This window comes from Takifugu flavidus, chromosome 12 (assembly GCF_003711565.1).
Source record: "Takifugu flavidus isolate HTHZ2018 chromosome 12, ASM371156v2, whole genome shotgun sequence".
In the NCBI taxonomy this organism is placed as follows: Eukaryota; Metazoa; Chordata; class Actinopteri; order Tetraodontiformes; family Tetraodontidae; genus Takifugu; species Takifugu flavidus.
The window spans coordinates 2,676,077-2,694,164 of NC_079531.1; the positions used below are offsets into that span (position 1 = coordinate 2,676,077).

The following is an 18,088-nucleotide window of genomic DNA, read 5'->3' on the forward strand; positions in this document are numbered from 1 at the left end:
AGAGCGAAAGCGGGGAATTCACTTAAAAAGACGTGTGTAATCTTTAAATTCTCAGCGATGGAATTCGTTTTACCTTTACGTCATAGTTATTGTCCAGTTTTTTGGGTTTTTTAAAAAAATATATAGGCCATAATTCACCTAATCGGTCCAGCTGCACAACAGCAAATCATCGATTTCCATACTTCATGTTATATTTTCAGGAAGATTCTTCATCCTGGCGGTCCGTTTGAACGGCCGTTGTATTTGTCTGTCTTTTAGTTAATTTAGGCGGTGAATAGGCTGGTTAGTTGAGCCATAATTAAATCACTCTTACATTCATGTTCACTTTAGGCAGGATCCTCTTAGTCTGGTCGGACTCCACACTGTCACTTTGAAGCTCTCTGAAGGTGAGCTGAATTTTGATGGATGCGAGGATTTCAATGAATATAAACCAGCTCCGGCTAAACCGTGTCTGCATACAAAAAGCATCAGTGATAACGCCCCCCCACCTCCCCCTTCCTTGTGCTTCTCATGTCTTATATCTCATAATCTACTTTCCCACCGTTTTTGAGGTTTTTTTGTACCCTAACTTCAATTTTGATCAGATACAAAATCAAGCTGGATTCAGATGATGCTCGGTATGGGGGTCACGGGCGGCTGGACCACAATACGGAGTTCTTCACAGAACCCAAAGCTTTCAACGGGCGCCCAAACTCCGTGCAGGTAAATATGTCCTTCTTTTCTTGTTTTGCTGAGTTTAATTTAGCTGCATCCCAAATGTGAAGTGCTCTTCATTTTTGGGTGCCGTGTATTTATTGTCAAGTCTGTTCTCGTGCGCCCATTCTCCTTCCCCGTCCTCCTCCACTTTACCTCCAGCTTCCAGCCCGATTACACATTCACACCGACAAAGTCGCTGAATTAAATAATCTCAAAAATGTCATCATGCATATTAAATGATGTTTGAGTGTCGACAGGCGAAATTGTCCCGCTGTGCGGCGCCGAGGAGCCGCTCGTGGCTGGGAAAAAAACATCCAACGCGCACGTGGGTGGTGATGAGATGGATTCAGAAATGTTTTGGGAGATGGAAAAAAAAGAAGAAGAAGGTTTAAAAGTTTGGATTAAATATTTCTCTGTTGTGTCCAAATTTGCCTGCAGTCATATGAACTCGTGCACAATCTGCTGCTGTTTCCGTGAACAGATCACGGCTGCAGAACTGCAAACATTTCTTTTTAATACAATGAGCTCGATGAACATGATGTAGTTGTGATCCGCCGCGTCTATACTTGCCTAAACATCACAGAAAGAGGCTTGAAAGGGATTTAAGTGTTAATTTAAATGGGATTGTGCCTCTTTGGGCAGAAAGCAGCTCTCCCCTTGGTTTGGACCCCAGATTAAGCATTGCTTTCTAATTAATTATCATGCTCATGAATATAATTAGCTTTTAATCACCATTCAGCAAAGGCATTCTGTCCGTCTTCTTGGGCTTCGCTGCCTTTCTTCACTATATTTGATTTTGTTGAAGGTCTAACTTTTTAAATAAACATGATCTGTTTTCCTTTGCTCTGCCAAGGCTCACACTTATCCTGCAGTTATTTAAACGTACATCTTTCTTTAAAAAAAAAAACATCTGGGGAAACAACGTGCATTATTCATGCTCTTATCGCTCGCCTTTTCATGTGAACGCCACACAAACTCATAATGGGGGAATATACCTGACAGAGTGGGCCGCCGGGCCTCGATTATGGAGGCTGCTTTGGGCTAATGACTTGAACTGGGATGGTCCTTGAAATAAAGAAATACCGAACTGCATTTTAAAAGGTGCTCCAGGAGTTCCCCCCCCCACCCTTGGGTATGAAAGAAAATAAGATCTTTACAAACAATATCAGGAAAGACTTGATGAGAATCGACGATGATTCCCCGAACGGTCCAGCTTCAGCTTTAACACCAGTAAATCTTTTTCGCTGCCAACTTCTTTTTCAGCAACGTAGTTCTCCAGTCAATACAATGGCATCAGTGGATGAGCTGGTTTTTCACCTTCAGGAGCACGTGCCTGTTTTAGGAGATAGACGGCGTGCATTTATGGCGCAAAGTGATGTCTGGCAAAAGCTCCAACTGATATTTGGAGCATCAACCTCATCATTTTTTCTCATTTTTCCCCCCACCTCGGTTAAAAAGCGCCTTCCTCTTCCCTCCAGAGAGTGCGCTTCCATCATATTAGCCTGGGATTTCATCACTTAATGACTCAAATTCCACATTCTCTTAAATCTTTTCAAACTCTTATTAATTCAAACGCCGCCGCTTCGCCAACACCCTCCTAGCCAAAATATGAAGTTTAGTTAACAAGTCATCTGCTAATGTTGGCACCATCACGGATTAATGGGGAATGAAAGGGGGTGAGAGGAATTGAGCTGACAGCGAAGGGGGGGGGGGGGGGGGGTGCTCCCTTCTGTTCAGGCCCCATCTTCCTTTTTATCGTAGTGATTGCGCAGTGGCAGAAAGGTGCACCCCCCCCCCCCTCCCCGCCTGTCCCTTTTGTGTGAGGAGGTGAAGGATGGCCCAGAAATATTTACCCTACACAAAAGCGCAACGGCCGATGGGAGATGAGTCCTGGCGAGACGGTGGCGAGGAAAAACAAGGAAAACTTAAATATTCATTTGAGTCAACAACTGTTGACATTCTGCATGAAACTCCTCCTGTTTATTGGGTTCATCAGTTCACCAGCTTCCTTATTACTGGGCAATAATAAGCTCTCATATCCACCGTGAGTGAATCAATAAGACTGAGAATGCACCTAATTAGATAAAGCCAATAGAGTCTTGAGTATCTCTTGGCAGCATTTGCAGATTTGATTGATCTTGTTTTGCTTCATGACATGACAACCAACATTTGCAGATCCTTTTCTCTGCGAAATCAAATAAGCGACAGGTGAGACTGTCAGAAAAGACCCGTGGAAAAGTTTGAAGTTTCTGACTTTGCAGTTCATGCAGTGTGCTTTACACGCCCTTTTAAACCCGCTTCCATTGCATTAGATTCTGCCGTAACTTTCTTTTCTGAGAAGTTTAAAAACTAATCTGTTACCAAAGACGACATGAGCCCGAGATAAATGAGCTGTGTGAGTGTCCCGATGTATTACAGAAAGTGAAAGATGTTTTTATTCCAATAAAATATGTGGCAGGCTTGAATTTGAGCCCACAAATTTGCATTCCAAATGGGGCATTTCATGAGAATCCATGCAAAGCATTAAAGCATGACACAACTATAGTTTAGTCGCTTTGCAAAGACACAAAGATAACCTACAATTTCTGAAAGAGAAACTATTTGCACACTTGAGTTTGAGTGCTGTGGTGTCAGAAACATAATGGAAAGAACAAGTGACACTAATTAGCAGCTTCAGAAGCCGCGTGCTAAGGCAGCCTGTGGCATCAAAGTGCCTCGTTTGACAGTTTGTCCTAAACATAGTAGGAAGGCAAAGTTGGCAGGAAGTAGGTAGATGAACCAGATGCACATTTTAATCAGAATGGTTGATACAAAGTCCTGTTGTTGGACTCAAAAATCAGCACATGCCATTTTTCTAAAGGTATTCTAGGGTTTTCCTGGCTCTGAATAAGACTTCGGGGTTTTTGGGGTTTTTTGGGGGAAAGCTGGACTAATTCCCATAATCCTCTGCACAGCAGCGTCTTATCACAGCAGACTAACCGGTGACATCATCTCCAGTGTCCAAGGACAGTATCAGTATTTTGGCCACTGCATGTGCCCGATTCTTTATTATTTGTATTCATTATTATAGTACATGACACTTAACACATCCAAATGACAAAACTAAACTTTAAATTTAGGTCAAAGGTTTGTTCATGTCTTATTCAGCTGTAAAGTTTGTACTTGATTTACTTTGCCAATTACAGATGCACTCAAAGTTCAAAAAAACACACACACAATAAGATTTAAATATTTAATGCCGTCTGACTGTGCCTTTCCTCCTTTCGCCGAGTGAAATATGTTTGAAATTGGCACTTTTACTCTGGCGGTGCTTCAGAGTTAAGCTAATCATAATTAAAATCAGCACTTGAGGGAAATTTACCTGCCCGGTTTATTTTGTCTTTATACCCAGTCTGGTAGAGTCTAACCTGCGTGTGCTGAAGAGCTTAAAAGGAGATGATCCTTGTGAAGTGAGTAATGGAGCCGAAGGGACACGTATAGACTTTAAGTGCACGGATAGTCGGGATTTGCCCTCGCCGCTCGTTCGGGTCAGGAGACAGAAATCTGGTGGATGATGTATTCCTGTGAAGCAGCTCATGAATTCTTCATCAGCGCATTTGAGCACTGATCAGATGGAGAATTAGCCTGAAGGCTGAATGGGAGAGAGTAGAAAATCCAAACTACTCACTGGAGAGTGAGGGTAATACAAGACCATTCTTAAGACAAAAAAGTTTTCTATAAAAAAAAACAAAGGAGTTAAGGCAGCCTGGCCCTAACTTCTGCTTTTGTCCTGGTTAAAAAGATTCTAATGATAAAAATTAAAACAAATTGCCGCCTCTGACACCTTTGACACCGATTCTGCGTCTCTACAGTACTGGTCCCAAAAGCGGGCTGTGTTCTAGGGACACGGATGCGACCGAGACGGTGGAGGCCGCGGTTTAAAGCACCTCCCAAACCAAAGGGGGTGGCTTGTTGAGGCTGCACGACGCTGCTGCACACAATTGTGTGCTCCGTTATTTAGAATCATTAGCTTTCGCTGTCACTTTGCTGGAAATAAAAGGTTGTTCCAGGCTGGATGCAGTCGCAGCTTCTCTCTAAACGGGCGCCGTGGTGTTTCTTTCCCGACGTCTCCTCTCCTCTCCTCTCTGCTACGCTGCTGCATGGAAGCTCTCCCACTGTGACTGTTTAATTAGTCACCAATGTCGGTGTCTGTGTTATATCACCGGGCTGCTGGACTCCCTCGGCGACAAACTGTTGCCAAAGAAACCCAGCCGCTGTGAGCTGAGATGCACTGATGCTATGGGGGAGCTTAAAGAGTTCAGGGGTGATTGAATTGTTTACAGCTCCGTTCTCTCTTTCACTTTTCTACTGGGGCATCATTTATGTCGGCCTGGCTTTTCCTTGGGCCTAATCTTGAAGTGACTAATGGGGCGCACGGTGGCTCCTTGCCCCTAAACGACACTGTGAATATCAAAAGGATTGATTAAAGACTTTATTAGCTGCAGAATTAGAAATGATGTTTTCTTTATTCTGAATATATGGAAAAGCTGTGCTGTTCTTTTCCCCACACCTTCACAGCTGATGTGACACTAGTATATAAAGCTGATGAAACACAGCTAGCGGATTAATTAGGGGGTTTAGAATTGAAAGTCAAGTGTTTATGATAGCCATATCCATATATTTCCTTGAATTTGCAGGCTTTAATTGGATGTAATCTTAAATTAGGGTATTCACTTCAGAGGGTTTCGCCGGGCTGCGCTGGGATTATATCCCCCATAGTCAGAAATGGAAAAAACACAGCATCTGTCCCCCAACCGGAAGCATTTGCTCTGTGCAGTGGCACCAAGAGGTCTTTAAATGCATCTGCACCGCTGGCTCTACTGGAAACCTGAGCGGCCTCCTCCCCTTCCCCCCCGGCTCCGGTGCTGAATACGGACTTTCCTGCCCGGATCTGAATATTCCTGGAGGTGCAGCTCTCGCCGGCGTTCCCCGGCATCCACGTCTGTCCCTTCCCTCTCCTCTTTATTTCGTCGCGCTGACATTGATCGTGGAAAGCAGTCCAAGCCAAGTCACTCTCAAAAGAGTTCTCCCGAAGCAGAAAGCTGATGAAGTCGAGCACTGTGATTTCTTTAGCGTCATTAATCTCCAATTGTCATCTAATTTTTCTCTCTACTCTCTTCCCCCCCGTTGTCTTTCTTTGTCTCTCAGGTCTACATCCCCTGCAGAACAGCCATTGTCCTGGCCAACGAGGAGATAGATTACTGTTATTAGAGGGTGATTGTCCCCAGAGAGAGCAGCGCTGAGAACGGATACCAACCTCAGACCGACTGTTACTCACCTTCATCTTTAAGTGTCAACCTTGCTCGCCACCCAACCCCACTTTTTGTTTTTGAGTTGTTGTTTTTTTCCCTCCTCCTAAATGGGAAAACGTCCTTTTGAGCTTTCAAATACCATCTGTAACCATTTACTCCAGATTGCACCATTTGGGAAGTGTCCAGCCTCACTCGCAGCTTGATGCTTCAACTTACAGCCCCGCTGATTTCACCCAAATCTGTCCGGCAGCCGCGTGACGGCGGCAGAATTGTGTGTCAAAAATATTTAATTGGTGCCGTGCGGCCATTGCAACATCAAGAGAGCCCGGGGGAGAGGCAGGCGATCATCAAATGGTCCGAATGTTTGAAACGGCTCAACATTTGGTACCCAAATAGACATAATGTTGAAGTGTATCTCCAGTGTTAGACAGCCAGGGAGGCCTTTATGCACTACTGACTCATCTTCTTTAATTTTGCACTGTGGGACATAACCAATACAAACATGCTGTGATTTTTGCACACAGCAATAAAGCTGTATTTTGAATCACGCGTTTAATGGCTGTGTTAAACCGTTGTGTATTGTTGTTTCAATTGTTGCAGCTACTGGGATCATTTCCGTGGTTATTCATGGCCATTTATTAACTCGGTAATCTACAATTAGTGATTAAAAAAAAAAAATCACCTAATTTACATTCACGCTGGGCTACATAATGCTAATTTCGCCCGCTGTTTTGTTTTGTCTGTAATCGCTTTAAAAGTATCCATATTTTCCCACCACGGTACTTTGCCAGTTGCACCGTTTGGCTTCCACCTAACACTGATTTATGGGCATTGTCGTAAGGTTCCGTCATTCCTGCGGGAGTGTGTGTGAACATCACTGTCAGGTTCTGTGACTTCATCTCCGTTGGGCAAAACATCATTAAAATAAGCTTTCACGCACACGCCTCTTCACTTTTTCTCCGTGTGAGATGTTGTTGGTCTTCTTCATCCTTTTTCTGCGTGCATGGATCGGTTCCTCTCTAAAACGCGCCCCCCTATGATAATTTCCAGTCATTTCTGGGCGCAGCAGAAGCCAGTTCTTGTATCTCAGGTAAAACCAGAAGCTTTGATTTGCTCCTGGGATCTGCACCTACTGTAAAGCAGCCGTGCACGATTTCAGCCATTTAAAGGGCCTTTTAGAGCAGACGGCAGGGTTTGATCTGCGTCTCCCGCAAACATTAATATTCAGGACCATCTCTCTGTTTACTCCAAACTCTGGTGAACATACTGGATTTTTTTTTTTTTTTTGAAACACCAAAGGATTCAGAAATGCCTCCACCTCTCCACGCAGCACAGCGAGGATCACTCTGCATACATTTGGACCTGGAGTGTTTAATCATCCCTCATCCAAACCAGCGTCATTATCGTTTTATCACTGCCAACAATGGATCGTCTGCGTTTGTTCTCCAAAGTAAAGATGATGTCTGATACGCAGCTCTTTCTCTCCTTATTATTAATGATAATAAATCAGAGCTTGTCGGGCCCACAAGGAAACTGAAAAATGAAAATATGCCGTGTGACTGCTGATGCCGTCCTCTTATGGAAATGTAGTGTCTTTAGCATCCTGTCGAGCATATTATGATGATAAACTGCCTCGGAGTACTTGATGCAAAAAAGAATCTAAAAAAACCCCAAGCCTATCTTCCGGAGAGTTGGGTGTTGTCGGGCTGACTTTCATCATCCTGTAAAGTTGTGAGCAGTTTTGGTTAAATATTACATTCATGCTGTAGCCTCGGATGCGTCTGTAAAATTCATGAGAGGCTGATATGAATATTAATGCAAATATTTGGTGGCTCTGATGAGAAACAACAAGTGAGAGGTTATTTCAAGAATAATTATGCCGCCAGTTTTCCTCCACCAATGTCTTTTTTTTTTTAATGAAATTTGAGGTTTTCTATTTTGAGAGTCACACACGCAGAAACAACAAAAAAGCTCCAAAATATAGTAAATCATGAGCCAAGTCACGAAAGACTTTTATTCAATATTAAGGTATAATATGATAGTAATAAAAAAGTCATATACGGTTAAATTTTAATGACCATGTAGAAAAAGGCTCCGCATATTCATGGAGAAACTGTGTTGAGGCAGTGTAAATCCAATATGACCCACCTCAGTGGTTTCTTCATCATGATGTAAGAGGGATGAAAGCTGTCTCCTCAGAGCGCTGCTTCCTTTTCACCCCATGCGTCTCGTGGGCTGCAAGTGGAAAACGAAGGCTCCTCGCCGCTGCGGCCCCATTAGCATTGGCCAGGTCGCAGTCGACGCTGGCTGTCGTGCAAAGGTGCTGATTCAATTGTTTGCTAATGTCTGAGCATAGTTCCTGTGGTGTTTCAATCTCGATGTAATGAAGACAAATCCCTCCTCCCCCCCCGATAGCCAGCGGTTATTTAATAATATTCATGCGCAGCCACATAGGATGGCTGCTGACTCATAATGTAGTCAGGGCCGGACGCTTGGTAGAGTGGACAAAAGAGCAGGAACCACGCGCAGCATAATGCAACACACTGCAAAATGTGGCCTCAGGAGTTCGCCGGGCTGAACCGAAGCCGTTCTGAGGCGCATCCATGCTGAATGTTAGAAAACGGTTGCCTCACGTTCTGAATGTTACAGGTGTTTATGTTGATGATTGCAACCCCAGTGTGAGGAGATTGCACTGCTAACCCCGTGGCATTCAATCCGTGTTGGAACAGTTTGTCTTTTTGTGCTTCTGCAAAGCTGAAAGTGCCTCGAGGGAAGATCCTTTTGAAGACAGGTGTTGAAGTCAGAACACGAGGCACGGCATGCACAAAGAGAATATGTGCAGAGTCTGACCCACGAGACTTCACAAGTCAGGATGGGACTGCTGCAGTCAGTCTTCTGGAGCTCTAATCCAAAATGCATGCAACAGTGCTCTTCTGAGGATTCTGCAGAGTTGCCTGCTTACATCACGTTGTTTTTCCTGAAACGAAGATGGTAATCGGGTTCCAGAGCGAAAAGCCAGGTCATGTGGTGGTTTATTACAACACTTTTTTCATGACTTACAACGCACAGATGTAGAAAACACGAACGGTTCTGGTAGCTTGAAACCGAATCAGAACTGGTGCTTATCCGGTGCTTTGTGAAAATGATTAGATTCTACGGGATGTTGCTAATATCCTGTAACCCTTAGCAACCCCGCAGCATGCTGATGGCAGCGCTACCTACAGAAAATGGGTTTAGTCCGGCTGTCAAGTGCAATAAGAGCCAAGGTTATTCCTCCGTTACACATTTCCCATCAGCAGAGGCTGCAGCCAGCGAGCACAGAAACCAGAGTTGGAGGATCTTTAATATGTGAGAGCTGTTTGGGGGACTTTTTAGCCCTTAAAGTGGTGGGAATATCTCAGTCTGATCCTTTACAAAACTTTTTTTCCCCCCCTGCAAATGCTGAAATATGTCTAATGAAGGATCAGGGAAAAAAATACTCCTGAACGCTGAGAAAAGGCCCGGCCATGAGCAGGCGATTGCCCATATGCAGCTGGGACCCCCGCAAGGCAAATAACGGGCAAACAGACTATATAGATCCCAGTAACACTAGTAATTCTGTCAGAGGAAGTGTGGGCGCCTTAGTATTCGTATTGGATTCCTGTTGATGGGATGATCGTGAGTAACGTGTGGATTTTAATTTCCTAACTTGGCACACAGCTGATCCCCCCCCCCTCACACACACACACACCCCTGATTTAACTGGTTTGAACTCCCGTTGCTTTTGTGAAGCCCTTGTGAGACAGTCAAAGCTCAATTGTTGTGCCAGCTTTTTGTCTTTGTGCAGAATACTTGCAACGGGGACACGAAACGACCCCCGTTCTCTTTTGTAAGTGATCATGTAATACCGTCTCCTGGTATCTTTAGTCTATTCAGTGCCCATTTGTGCTTGAATGAAATTTGTCTGAGCCCCTGAGAACAAGAACAAGATCATCTGCTCTTATTTGTAGCGAATCTTCTATATTTTATTCATGAAGGACCATGAGAAGTGATTCACAACTTGTGTCTAAAAGCAAAAAACTCCAGCTCGATTGGTTCCAACCATCCTTCTCCCTTCTGAGTCCCACAGGAGATGCATACTTCCTTTTATCAAGGATCCATAATTGGACCCCAGGGTGATCAATCCTTAGTCATAACTATAAGAGAATGCTGTACACACTACACTACATAATGACCTGGTGTGCTCTTGTTAATGCGTGGTTAAAGCAAAACCTGAAAAACAAAAAAATGTAAACACTCCTGCAGCAACATGTCCTCTAGTTTCCTTTGTATCTTCATGGTTATATGAGTCATTCTTGTGTAATATTGTGTCTGGATGTTATATTTTGTCATTTATTAGCACAATTTTTGGAAAGTGTACATTCTAAATAATAATGTAATTACTACCCATGTGTGAGTATATCTACTTTGCAGCACGATCCATGGTCTTCTTGAATTGATTTGATATCTTCATGTAGCTAAATGCAGTGACATAAATATTTATGATTAAAAATTAAAAAAACAAAAACTACAAAAAAAACATTTGATCTTTTCAAATCCACCTGAGGTCCGCTGACAGATCATCAGGTTGGTAAAACGAGAAGATTGTATTACTTTACAACACTGACATCTATCGGTAGCATTTGGTAAATACAGCATCCATGGAAGGGGCGTGGTAATCGCAGTGTGGGCGTGGAGGTCGCCAAATATTCGCGGTTTATTAACAATCCATCTGTCAGAAGCTGACTTCACTGATTCCGATTAAGCTTGACTGAAATAAACAGCTGAATGGTGTCTCCATAAAGTAGGTAAACGATTTTTTTTTTTTTTTTAAAAAGGAAGAGCTTGGTGGGAGCGATACTTGTGTCACACATGGGCTGAGGATCAAATCAACCCTCTGGCTGATGCAATCAGTCATTAGGTTTTCCCCTTCTTCTGTTTCTTTCCTTTTTAAATTAGTTTTTGAGTCTAATCAGATGAAATGTGTCTGTGACTACAGATAGATATGTGTTTTTGTTCCTAAATACTTGCGTGTATTCTTAAAAACAGGGATAAATGTTAAGGAACGGAGGCGCTTGAAGTTATTGCAGCTGTGGAGGTGTTTTCTATGTACAGGTGATCCTTCGCAATTTTCATTTTTTTCCTTATCATTGGCTAGTTGTTGCATTTTAAAATGCATGTTTCGTAGATAAAATTAGTTTGATGTTGATGGAACAATAGATTAGTTAATGAAGGAGAAGAAGAAGGCTAATAAATAACTGATGACGCCTGATGAGGGTTTAAGGCTTCCTCTCCACCTTAACAATGAAAGCTTCATTCTTCACAGGAACATCCAGTGGTAAACTGGTATCATTACCCCCCGGGTTATCCAAGTATGCAGGTTCATGCCAGGTGGGACACCAGCTGAGGGGCTTTATGGGGACAACTGTCATGTTCACCTTGACTGAAACCTTTTCTCAACGTATAAAGATCAGAGAGATTGTGGTGGTAATTCTGCACTTGGTGTCACACATGCAATAAAACCCATGTACAGGGTCCCGGATCTAAAATGTGACGTGCTGTAACTGTGACTTCGGAACTCCTAGGGACTGTAACATTGTTTGCTGCACCACTGATATATAAAACAGTGTACAAACATGCCTCGCCGAATTTTAGCAGTTAATGGTCAAACATTAAACTAGGTTTTCTGCACAACGATTCCTGAAACCTGAGAATGCTGGGGAAAAAGAAACAATTCCGTTTGTGACCAGTAGGTGGAGTACAAGTAAGTGGCTGCCCTCTGTTGAGTTCCGGTTACAAGGTCAGCATGGTCCTTCAAGGTCTTCATCCCACTGACAGGACTGTTTGTTTTGCCCGTGAGCTGCGTATAATATGATCATCTTCACGTGACACTTTGTTCCATCCCCGCAGCAATGCGAGTTAGGCAGGTTCACACAGGGGCACATTTGTCCCTGAACTTCCCTTCTGCTGTTTAATTTATCAGAGGTCTGTGTATGATAGTCTTGGATAAACAAGTGGTTCTGCAGGCATCTCCTCTTTTGCTCTGGAACATTTCCAATTATTCAGTTTCATGCAGATGTAGTGTACAAGTCCAAAAGTTTTGGTTTTATGCGAATCCTTGTGAGAGCCCGGTCTCGTCTGGACCTGTAAACAATGTCACAGCTGATGTCACGTGAAGGAGCGAATGTACATCAGGCCAGATAGTAACGAGCATGTGACACCTCTGCTCCAAATACAAGCACATGTCCCTTTTGTGTCACCAGCAGGTGTCAAGGCCGAGGATTGGCTGAGAAGAGGGCTGGGTCCTGTCCTGCCCACGCTCCCTCTTTTTTTAGCGCCATCGCTGCTTGTCGCTTATGTTGCAAGCTGCCAACACCTGGCTGTTCTCACCCTTTTGCCCGGCCTGCAATGTGACAAACGCCCCGTGTTGCACAACATTTGCCTGAAAAAAATATCGATCAACGTCTCCTCTTTCCTTCACCTTTTGTTTGATTTAATAAGAACATGGACGCTGTTGGGGTCATTTCTTACTTCTTAACTCTTTACAGGGTTTTTGGCATCTGAATGCAGATGGTTGTGTCTTTGTGGACATCTATGTGGACCCACTTTTGTGTTTATATGAGTTCTTACACTCACACCGTGATTGGATTTGACAGACTTCCTCATCTAAGTTTAATTGCTAAATAGTTATTGCATCCTTAGGCAATGATCCTAAAAAGGGTTGTGTTTTGCCCAGCGTCAGGGCAGGTGTCACTGTTCTATTTGTGAGCTGAGTTCTGAATGGTTTATGTGCCGAGAGGCGTTGTTGTCACGTGCGTAAACAGCACTTGTAAAGACCTCTCTATGTTCGTATGAACCAGTCTGGAAACTGTTCCAGAGACACCACAGCAGCGCGGAAAGTGGGTTTAAACCAGAAAAGAGAGACAGAAGCCTCTGGTGTCCAAGTGAGTAGTCTGTCAGAGGATTTCAACTTTTGTACAATTCCTTGCTGTGGTCTCAATTTTGAGTTTGATGATTGTTGTTGGGGTTTTTTTGTGGTCTTTTGTGGCTTTTTTTGGTGAACATCTGCTTTCAGGAACACTAACGAGGCTTCTGCCACAATATAAGATATTCACAATAAATGACAAGTAGAAATAAAAGCACATAATTAATTCATGTGCATTAGGCCATATTTATTGTTCCAGTAAGTTATTTTTAATTTGCCATTTATGTACTTTTGTTTGTGGCATTGACAAGAGAACAAATGTCCTCTGTGTGATCGGGACTGGTTGATGAAATTTAAAAAACTTCACAAAATGAGAAAAGAGAATTATGTGTAAATGTTCTCTTTCGTGTCCGCAGGGTTCTTAGCTGTCGTGTTTCTCCTGTCGGGAGCTAAGATGCGGATCAAAATGCTGGCGACACTTAAGGACATTGGGTCGCGGCTCCTGAGAGTGAAGGTTATGGACTGCAGCACAGAAGAGTCCCACTTCTCCCGATGCCTCAACACGTTCGATCTGGTCGCTCTGGGCGTCGGCAGCACGTTGGGCGCCGGCGTGTACGTGCTGGCCGGAGCCGTGGCCAGGGACACGTCTGGACCCGCCATTGTCCTCTCTTTCTTCATCGCCGCCCTGGCCTCGGTCCTGGCGGGTCTGTGCTACGCTGAATTTGGGGCCCGGGTTCCCAAAACGGGCTCAGCTTACCTCTACACCTACGTGACCGTGGGAGAACTGTGGGCCTTCATCACTGGCTGGAACCTCATCCTCTCTTATGTCATTGGTAAGCTTATGTCAAGTGATGATATTGACTGTTTGGTCGGCAAAAAACAGCTGCCTTTGCTCAGGCACGGCGAGCGTGGCCCGGGCGTGGAGCGCCACCTTTGACAAGATGATCGGCAAATACATCGAGGAATTCTGCAGGCAACACATGACGATGGACGCTCCCGGAGTCCTGGCGGAGTATCCAGACATATTTGCCGTCTTCATCATAATAATCCTAACAGGTGAGACTCGATACAGAGTTCAGCTTTGAGCTTTCAGGAAACTGCTGGATGTTCTGATCGCGATTAGCCTGTTTCCCTCAGGCCTGCTTGCGTTTGGAGTGAAGGAGTCAGCCTGGGTCAATAAAGTCTTCACCAGTGTCAACGTGGTTGTGCTCGTGTTTGTCATCATCTCGGGCTTTGTCAAAGGAAACCTGAAAAACTGGAGTTTGAACCCTGAGGAAATCTTTAATAGCACCAGCAACTCCAGTCTGAAGTGGGTTACAGGAAGCGTGCGGCCAAAATCCGTTGCGTGACGTTTTCCACTGAGCGTCCTTTCCTCCTCGCTGTCTCCAGTCTGTCCAGTCCTGCATTGTCGGAGGACGTCCTCGGGGCGGGTGGCTTCATGCCTTTCGGCTGGTCTGGGGTCCTTTCTGGTGCCGCCACCTGTTTTTATGCCTTCATAGGCTTTGACTGCATTGCCACCACAGGTGAGATGGGCGATGCCTGAACATTTAGCAACAGTCTGGTGCAACTGACACCTCCTGCTACGTTTCCTCTCCAGGGGAAGAAGTGAAGAATCCCCAGCGAGCCATTCCCGTGGGCATCGTGGCCTCGCTCCTTATTTGTTTCGTGGCCTACTTTGGCGTGTCCGCTGCACTCACTGTCATGATGCCGTATTACCTACTGGACAAGAACAGTCCTCTGCCGGTGGCCTTTAAATACGTGGGCTGGGATGGCGCCACTTACGCTGTGGCCATTGGCTCTTTATGTGCCTTGTCAACCAGGTAAAGGTTCCTCCTGCTGCCACATGAGAAGTCATTGCGCCTCTGTAGAGCCTTTGTATGCTGCAGAGTGAATGATTTTCCTAATCTATCGTATAATTGTACTTATTCAGAACCGCTGACTGAAAAAATCCGTCTCCCCCGTTGCTTCCGCAGAGACATTTCCTGAGTGGAACTTGTTAACGTTCACACTAACACGCTCAGAGACTCCCAGCAGTTTATTTGCAGAGTGTTTATTTTATTTGCATGTTGTGCTTTATTGTATTTGAACTGGAAGTCAGACTAGTTTAATCTTTCCCCCCCCGCCCTCTCGCTTTTATAACATTTGGCACTCATTTGCACAGCGTATTTTCCTTTTTCTCCACACTAGTTTGCTAGTGGGCATGCTCCCAATGCCCAGAGTGATGTGGGCAATGGCAAAGGATGGTCTGCTCTTCAAAAGTTTGGCTAATATCAGCCCAAGAACCAAAACCCCTGTAGCAGCTACACTAATATCAGGTGCTTGGGCAGGTGAGCCTGACTTACACCTACTAACTGGTGGGGGTCCTTATGTTCTATGTTTTTATAGACTAATCTGAATTTGAGGCCTTGTGCTAAACCAGACCACATCTTCCGTCTTCTTACTTATAAATGTCTTCCTCCTTCTTCCTTCATCCTGCCAAGTCTCCTTGGCTCCATGTTTCCCCTTCCACGCATTATCTTTGCTATGGCTCGAGATGGTCTGCTCTACTCCTTTCTGGCTCGTGTCAGTGAGAGGAAGACACCCATCCTCTCCACCATGGTGGCGGGGCTTCTGTCAGGTACCTCGCACTAGCATGATGCTAAAATGTGGTGCCTCTTGTTGTGAAGGAACCTTTCCATCATTAGCTTTCAATCATTAAGAAATTGAGCTCTACCGAATTCTTTTAAACTGACTGATGTAATAACATTATCCTGAAGACATTGCAAACTGAGCTCTTGCGTCTTCTGCAGCGGTGATGGCGTTCCTGTTTGACTTGAAGGATCTGGTTGACCTCATGTCCATCGGCACATTGCTGGCATACTCTCTGGTGGCTGCCTGTGTTCTGATCCTCAGGTACCCTCCACCTGTCTGGGTCGGTCCCGACCTTAACACTCAATACACTGTTGATAATAATGGAGAAACATCCATGATGGTCCTCATAATAAATGTGTGTGATCCGTATCTGATCTGAATTTGCTCTCTGAAGGTACCGACCGGAACATCCCGCCTCTGCCTACGAGATGGCCAACACTCAGGAGGAGCTTGGAACGACTGATTCTTACAAAGAGGATATTTTGCCTCCACCAGAGGACCGCTTCACCCTCAGAAATCTGTTTGTGCCTTCATGCACGGAACCGTCTCCTCAGTCTGGGTCTGTTGTCAGCGTGTGCACCTGTGTGCTCGGTGAGGAGTCCGTGCGGCTCAGGTGACCGTGGCTGCTGGATGATGTCGAATGTCTGATCCCATCTCTGCCTCCAGGTGTTTTGGTGTTTGTCTTCAGCGTGGTGGCTGTCCACGGAGGGTTCCAAACCTGGTCGCTGTGCGTCCTCGGCGTTATCCTGGCACTTTGTCTGATGCTCACCTTCGTTGTGTGGAGGCAGCCGCAGAGCAGTGCCAAGCTCGTCTTCAAGGTGGACCGCCGTCTTTCACACTGTCCTTCTCTGTGCTCTATCATTGTCTTCTTCCACCTGCTCACCCATGGACACACTGACGGGAAATGAGCACACACACCACACTCCCTCCCTGCAGGCCCAAGTGTGTGTGAGGGACTGTGTTGTACTGCTGGATGTGTGTGTGTGTGCGGGACTGCAGGGTGGGACTGCGGTGTATATGATACTGCTGAATGTGTGTTATACTGCTGGATGCATGTGTGTGTGTGTGTGTGTGTGTGTGTGTGTGTGTGTGGGACTGCTGATGTGTGTGGGCCTGCATCGAGTGTTTGCAGAAAGAGAGCCAAAGCTCCAGAAATAGAAAGCTGTTCGCCAGAAAAGTGGCGGCCATTGTTGCTGTTCTGCTGCGTTGCCATGGATAAATGTGTGTATGTGCCTTGAGTGTAACTTTTTTACACTCTCTCTCTCCCTCATTCTCTCTCTCTCTCCCTCATTCTCTCTCTCTCGCCCTCATTCTCTCTCTCCTCACAGGTCCCATTACTTCCATTTCTCCCAGTTGCTAGTTTGTTCATCAACATCTATCTGATGATGCAGCTTGACAAAGGGACTTGGATGCGTTTTGCCATCTGGATGACTTTAGGTACAGTTTAACCACCACATCATGTCTCATCCTTCTTCTGTGGTAATATTCATTAGTAGTAATTATTCATTAATTTCTGGCACAGGTTTCCTGATCTACTTCACATATGGCATTCGCAAAAGTGCAGAGGCTGTGGTGACCTCGACCCCCGCCTGCAAAATCAAGGGGCAGCCCATGATTGTAGAGAGGGAGGCCTTCTACCACAATACCACAGGAGATGATGAAGATTCCTGAGAAGAGGAGGTTCAGGCGTCAGTTCTGGCCATTCGAGTTAGCCTGAGATTACTTTCAAATAGCTGTAGCCTCCAGCCACGGCGTTGATGCTACACGTTAGAGAGAAGTATGGACACTGAGGTGCATCTGCTACATCCCAAACGTGCATTTATGGGCAACAACATTTATTATGTAGCCAAAGGGCTGCTATTGGTGTAAGAAATAGATAAAGTTTGAACTTTTGACCAGCCATTGGTACTGGAAATTAGCCAGTTTAACCTCCGGAGATGTTGACTATTAAAAGTCATCTTGGTTTTCCTCCAACACCTAATATTTTACTCTTTGATGGCATCTGATGTCCAATTACAGTTGTGACAAATAAGACAGACGCCGTTATTTAGAAAAGGCTCAGCTCCTCTGTCGAGAACCTGCCCTCCTGACCTGAAAGAGGCCTGTGTTGTTAAATAGTAAATGAAGAAAAACGTTATTAAATGTAAATATAGAAGGAAATGTTATTTGTTGTAAACTTTATGACAATGCTATTCAGCCAATTTCATCTCGTTCTGTGGTCTGTCATTGTGGTGTTTGGGCTTTTTTCTTTGTTTTTTTAAATGCTTTTTTTTAAATAAAAAAGGGCAATGGCAATTGATTTTATGAAAGAAACCCTTGCATGCTACATTAATAACATTTTAAAATTTTATGAACTTAAAATGAATGGTATCACTCAGCTCAGCTGCTTGATAGTGGGTAAATATCTATGTACTGTTGTACATTATCTGTATATTTTCTGTTGTAAATAAAGTCAAACACCTAAAGGTTGCTGCTGATTATTTATCATTAATATTTATTAAAGCTTTTTTTTCTCTGGAAACCCACA

The 18,088-nt window shown here is 44.5% G+C and overlaps 2 protein-coding genes across 9 annotated transcripts in view; both read left to right on the forward strand.

Annotated features, from left to right (window-relative positions):
• The window catches only part of gbe1b (glucan (1,4-alpha-), branching enzyme 1b), a 42,532-nt gene extending 35,606 nt beyond the window's left edge, over positions 1-6,926 (forward strand). Inside the window, exons 15-16 of the mRNA XM_057048804.1 lie at positions 585-702; positions 5,884-6,926. Of these exons, the coding sequence (XP_056904784.1) occupies positions 585-702; positions 5,884-5,946 (181 nt within the window). The 3' untranslated portion in view covers positions 5,947-6,926. The remainder of the gene's footprint in view (positions 1-584; positions 703-5,883) is intronic.
• Positions 6,927-10,697: 3,771 nt separating this feature from the next.
• On the forward strand, positions 10,698-18,026 carry LOC130534560 (high affinity cationic amino acid transporter 1-like). 8 transcript variants are annotated; one of them, XM_057048805.1, is made up of 14 exons: positions 10,738-10,809; positions 11,055-11,120; positions 11,332-12,949; positions 13,347-13,763; positions 13,828-13,986; positions 14,068-14,239; positions 14,320-14,453; positions 14,528-14,750; positions 15,118-15,257; positions 15,720-15,822; positions 15,956-16,152; positions 16,228-16,379; positions 16,890-16,998; positions 17,084-18,026. In XM_057048805.1, exons 4-14 carry the CDS (start codon positions 13,385-13,387, stop codon positions 17,230-17,232), a joined length of 1,917 nt encoding a protein of 638 aa, XP_056904785.1. In that variant the 5' UTR covers positions 10,738-10,809; positions 11,055-11,120; positions 11,332-12,949; positions 13,347-13,384; the 3' UTR covers positions 17,233-18,026. The 8 variants fall into 8 exon arrangements, with proteins under 8 accessions (XP_056904790.1, XP_056904791.1, XP_056904786.1 ...); XM_057048812.1 differs by lacking the exon at positions 15,118-15,257 and adding an exon at positions 15,411-15,547; XM_057048807.1 differs by having other exon boundaries at positions 10,767-10,813.
• The last annotated feature ends 62 nt before the right edge of the window (positions 18,027-18,088 follow it).